The 4,687-nt window shown below is 31.5% G+C and overlaps 2 protein-coding genes across 2 annotated transcripts in view; both read left to right on the top strand.

The window, feature by feature from the left end:
- LOC107637526 (endo-1,3;1,4-beta-D-glucanase) lies at positions 673–2,834 on the top strand. The gene is made up of 7 exons (XM_016340935.2): positions 673–920; positions 1,104–1,125; positions 1,624–1,747; positions 1,847–1,937; positions 2,055–2,144; positions 2,236–2,336; positions 2,584–2,834. Exons 1-7 carry the CDS (start codon positions 773–775, stop codon positions 2,722–2,724), a joined length of 717 nt encoding a protein of 238 aa, XP_016196421.1. The 5' UTR covers positions 673–772; the 3' UTR covers positions 2,725–2,834.
- Positions 3,857–4,687, top strand: part of LOC107638571 (endo-1,3;1,4-beta-D-glucanase) — a 2,568-nt gene continuing 1,737 nt past the window's right edge. The window contains exons 1-3 of the mRNA XM_016341907.2: positions 3,857–4,165; positions 4,264–4,285; positions 4,501–4,627. Of these exons, the coding sequence (XP_016197393.1) occupies positions 4,015–4,165; positions 4,264–4,285; positions 4,501–4,627 (300 nt within the window). The 5' untranslated portion in view covers positions 3,857–4,014. The remainder of the gene's footprint in view (positions 4,166–4,263; positions 4,286–4,500; positions 4,628–4,687) is intronic.

Raw genomic sequence — 4,687 nt, 5'->3', positions numbered from 1 at the left:
AAATAATTTGATACTTTAAGGTTTTGAGTTGGATGTGGTATTTTTTTATTTTTTTACTTGGTCTTTTTCTAAAATCTTCATAATTTTTTGTTTTTGTTGTTTAAATTTTTATTTGTTCTTTTATTGCTTCACTTTATTTTATTGGACTCTTTTATTTAAAAAAAATGGAGTAAATTTTAGCGTAAATCATAGCTCTATTTAAAAGGAGGTAAAATTTGGATTACATGATATTTATTTAAATAAACTAATAAACTACTTACTAGATTAGTCAAAATTGGCAAACCGGAGAAGTGATTATTAAAGGGAATTAAGTATTAGTCTAGGTCTCTAGGACTAGGGAATCACTTTTCTTTTGTGGGTTTTGGGAATCACTCTTTTTAGTTGCCCAATAGCTTCTTTAGTATTTTTTTTTTTGACAGATATGGTTTCTTCAATCTTCGCCTTACTTTTTGGGTATACGGGCCTTCGTTTAACTTCAGTTTGGGCTTTGGTTTTAGTTCTACATTGTGCATCCCAAAAAAAAAACCGTTCGTTCAACGAAATAAAAAAACGCGTTCTAACTCCAATATAATTGGATTGTTTTGGTCAAGGTATAAAATATTTTATCTGTTGATAATCAATTTTTTTAAAAAAAATGTAAATAAACAACTATATTTACATTCTATTTTTGGTCAAATTTTGACATTTTGATAGGATATTGACGTTGACGTTGACGTTGACGTTGACTGTGTGATATAATAAACGTAAGATAACCGTTTCATGAGAAAAAGCCATGGCGGAATCAGTGTGTCTTGAGAATCCTAAAATCACAAGCCTGATCTCGAGAGTTGGAAGTTTGCAAGAACTGGGAGGGGTAAGATGCTACATCACTGGATCCGATCACTCTAAACGTGCTCTCATTTTTGTTTCCACTGTAATCGGTAATCCACAATCCCCATCATCTTCAATTATTATGGATTTTCATGTTAATTTTGATTGATTGATTATATTGCTCACAATTTAAACTCATGATCATGTTTAATTACTGGTCGGTAATAGTTTTTGCTTCAAGATTAATTATGGTGGAGATTCTGATGCTTTTGTTCTTTCAATTATTTTTGCAGGGTTTGAGTTACCTAGTTTAAGGTGGGTGAAATCTTGTATTCTGTTTCAGTATTTCACATTTCCTCATTTTGTTGTTTGGAAATTGTTCTGGATTAAGTGGCTAAACATAATCTCTAGAACATAATTGCAGATTGTGACTAATGATCTTTATGAAAATAATATAAAGGAAATGGGTTGTAATAATAAAAGGAAATTATAGGAAGGAACTAGATTGGGGAATTTTAGCAGTAAAAGCTTACAAGTTCTTTTAAAAGTTCAATTGATTACAAGGAGTATTTGGGAATGATTAATATAATAATATCAGGTAGTAAAATGTACATATACTTTTGAGTCTGTGAATTTAGAAATGTATCTCCTTGCTGAACTTGTTCAACTAAATAGACTAGTTTGTAGTATTCTCCTTTAATTTTCAGCTTGAGTATTGGCGGCAAATGATAATCTTATTAGTCAAGTATGCTTTGAGTCTTGGTTTTATAATTCTATATACCGATTTAGATTTGACATTTTCTCATTGCAAAGGGAACTAGCAGACAAGGTAGCAGCAGCTGGATTCTTGGTTGTAGTTCCTGATCTTCTGTATGGTGACTACTTTAGTTATGATCCTCAATTTGATAGAGAAGGATGGTTGAAGAAACATGGAGAGGTTAGTTGTAACTTTTGCCATTAGAACATGTTTATTATGTAAAGCAAAATCCAAAAGTTGAATTTTCTGACCATGCTTTTGACATGTTTGTAATTTTAGGCTAAGGGATGTGAAGACACCAAACCTATTATTGCTGCTCTAAAGAGCAGAGGTGTTACCGCCATAGGTGCTGCCGGTTTCTGCTGGGGCGGTAAGTCATCTAACTTACCAGAAAGCATTAAGATCTCTTATCTCTTTCAAAGAAATTTTCGAAAGTAACCATTATATAGATCGCGTTGAATAATTGAATGTTTCAATTTTGTTCCAGGGGGTGTGGTTACAAGATTAGCTGGTTCTGGTAACATTCAAGCTGCAGTTGCATTGCATCCAGCTCGAATTACACATGATGATATTAATGGTAGACTGTTGTTTCTGTCATTCCAATTCGTAGAAGGAAAAGATATATCATGGTGACCATTCTAAATTATAATATGTTTTCTTTTTCTCAGAGGTAAAGGTCCCTATTGCTTTATTAGGAGCAGAAGTTGACCAATTTTTACCACCAGAACAGTTGAAGCAACTTGGAGAGAAGCTGGCTTCAAAACCAGAGGTGATAACTGATCTTTCAGCCAAAAATGTGATTTTCTAACAAAATAAGCTATATAACAAAATCCCCTAGATGTTCAACCATTTAGTGTTAAGAACTTCACTCAACAAAAAGCTTCAAAGGACAATGAAGCATTTTGTTTGCTTAGTAGATTACCATTTTCTCACTTTACATGGATATTCTGGCTACAATATTGATTAGCAGAAGTATGGATGACCAAAAGTTATTCATTGTTTATAATTTTTTATAGTTTGAGAGCTATGTGAAGATATACCCGGGAGTTGCTCATGGATGGACTCTGAAATACAATGTTGAAGATGAATCAGCAGTAAGGAGTGCTGAAGAGGCTCATCAAGAAATGTTGGATTGGTTTACTAAGTATATCAACTGAAGTTTATTGTAACCAGCGGTAGATATATATAACTAAATCTTTGTTATTACTTACCAGTAATGTTGTTAGAAACCCTTTATAGTTTCATGAGTTCCATTCTTATTTGCTTATATTCCATCAAGATTTGATTGAAAATTCTTGTTCTAATGATGGGAGATCACTCAATTAAAAGTTTAACAAAATTATAAGGATCTTTAGATAAATTAAAACTATATACACACAAAAAAAAACCTAAATTTAGCCTTTATAAACTAGATCAAATCAATATTCTGAGCTTGTTTGGGTGAGTTTCTAAGAAAAAATCTTTTTTTAAGTTATCTTTTTTCAAAAAATCTTATAGAAAAGTAAGAGTAATTTTATGTTTGGATAACTCATACAAAAATATCTTTTTATCTATCAATTATGTTTAGGTATAACTATATAAAAGTACTTTTTTATTTATTTATTACGTGAAAAACATCTTTTTTTAAAGAAAAAGATCTTTTAAAAAATATGTAAATTGTAGCTTCTCAAAATCGATGTTTTTTTTTTTATTTTTCTAGTGTTTTTATTTTTACTACTAGAAATTTACCAAACACGCTAAAAAATATAAAAAATATATTTTTTCATTGAAAAAATATCCTTTTTTTATCAACTTAATGACGTCCAAACAAGCACTCGATCCTTCTAATAAGGGATCAAAGTCCCTATTATGTTGATTAATTCCTTTCAGTTTCACATAACTAAATTGCAGTTTTATATTTTTCTTTTATACCGGGAAGAAAAAAATTTGGTAGAAAATAATAATATTTCAAGTCTTTAGCAATTGCTTTTTCACTCAATCCATGAAGGACACCAAGGTACATGTAACATATTGCTCAATAAATGTTGTATCCTTTACAACCTATACACAAAACATTTTCCCTAAAGAATTGAAGATAAACAATCTTGATTAGCTATTTGTTTGTTATTTGGAATTTGTTTTCTGAAAGGATAAAACTAAAATATTAGGGATAGAAGCAACAGATATTCCTAATCTCTCTAAATTTAATTACGAAATATATCTTATATCTATTTTTCAATATCAGATAAGTGGTACACCTCTTTCAATTTTTGTTTCTTTTCCAGCACTCATTAATATAAGAGAAATCTGACTATATAGAAATGAACAAAGCAATGACGTATTCAGTGACGCTCTTGTTTAGTTAAGAAAAATCTTACTGTATAGAAATGGCTTTTATATAGTGCCTCTCATTCCCTGTTCCATTAATTAGCCTCATCATTAATTGTTTAGCATAGTTTAAAGTAGAGATGTCAAGTCCTCAGTGTTTTGAGAATCCACCAAACCTGAACTCAGGTGTCCATGGCTCAGGGAATATCCAAGAACTTGGTGGTGTTAAATCCTATGTCACTGGTCCCCATGATTCCAAGTTGGCACTTATACTAATCTCTGATGTATTTGGTAATAACATCTTCAATTTCTTATCCTTTTAACTTGTTTTCTAGTTTAGACTAATTGTCAAGTGTGTCATTATTTACATATATATGAAATTGTTTCAGGATATGAAGCACCAAATCTAAGGTAATTGAAAGTTTTCAGTACCATGATTTTTATTTGATCAAGCAGATGACTAAAGAATAGAATTGTAAGCTTCTAACTTAGTTGCAAGGAATGAACAAGTTTTGTCCAACAAGGATCTTAGCTTTTATGGTTTGGCCTTTATCAAATTTGCATGCTTCTTATGGAACTAACTAGTTGCAATTAGCTTTGAGTTTGACATTCTTTCACTGATAAAGGAAACTCGCCGACAAAATGGCAGCAGCCGGATTCTTGGTGGTTGTTCCTGATCTTCTGTATGGAGACTACTTTGATCTTGAAAATCCTCAGTTCGACCGAGCTGCATGGCTACGAGCTCATGGGACGGTTAGTCTCCTACTCACACGCGTGCAATGTTGTTTTTCGAGTTAAATCTCAATTTGCCCC

This window comes from Arachis ipaensis, chromosome B04 (assembly GCF_000816755.2).
Source record: "Arachis ipaensis cultivar K30076 chromosome B04, Araip1.1, whole genome shotgun sequence".
NCBI lineage: Eukaryota > Viridiplantae > Streptophyta > Magnoliopsida > Fabales > Fabaceae > Arachis > Arachis ipaensis.
This window is presented reverse-complemented; position numbering and strand designations above follow the sequence as displayed.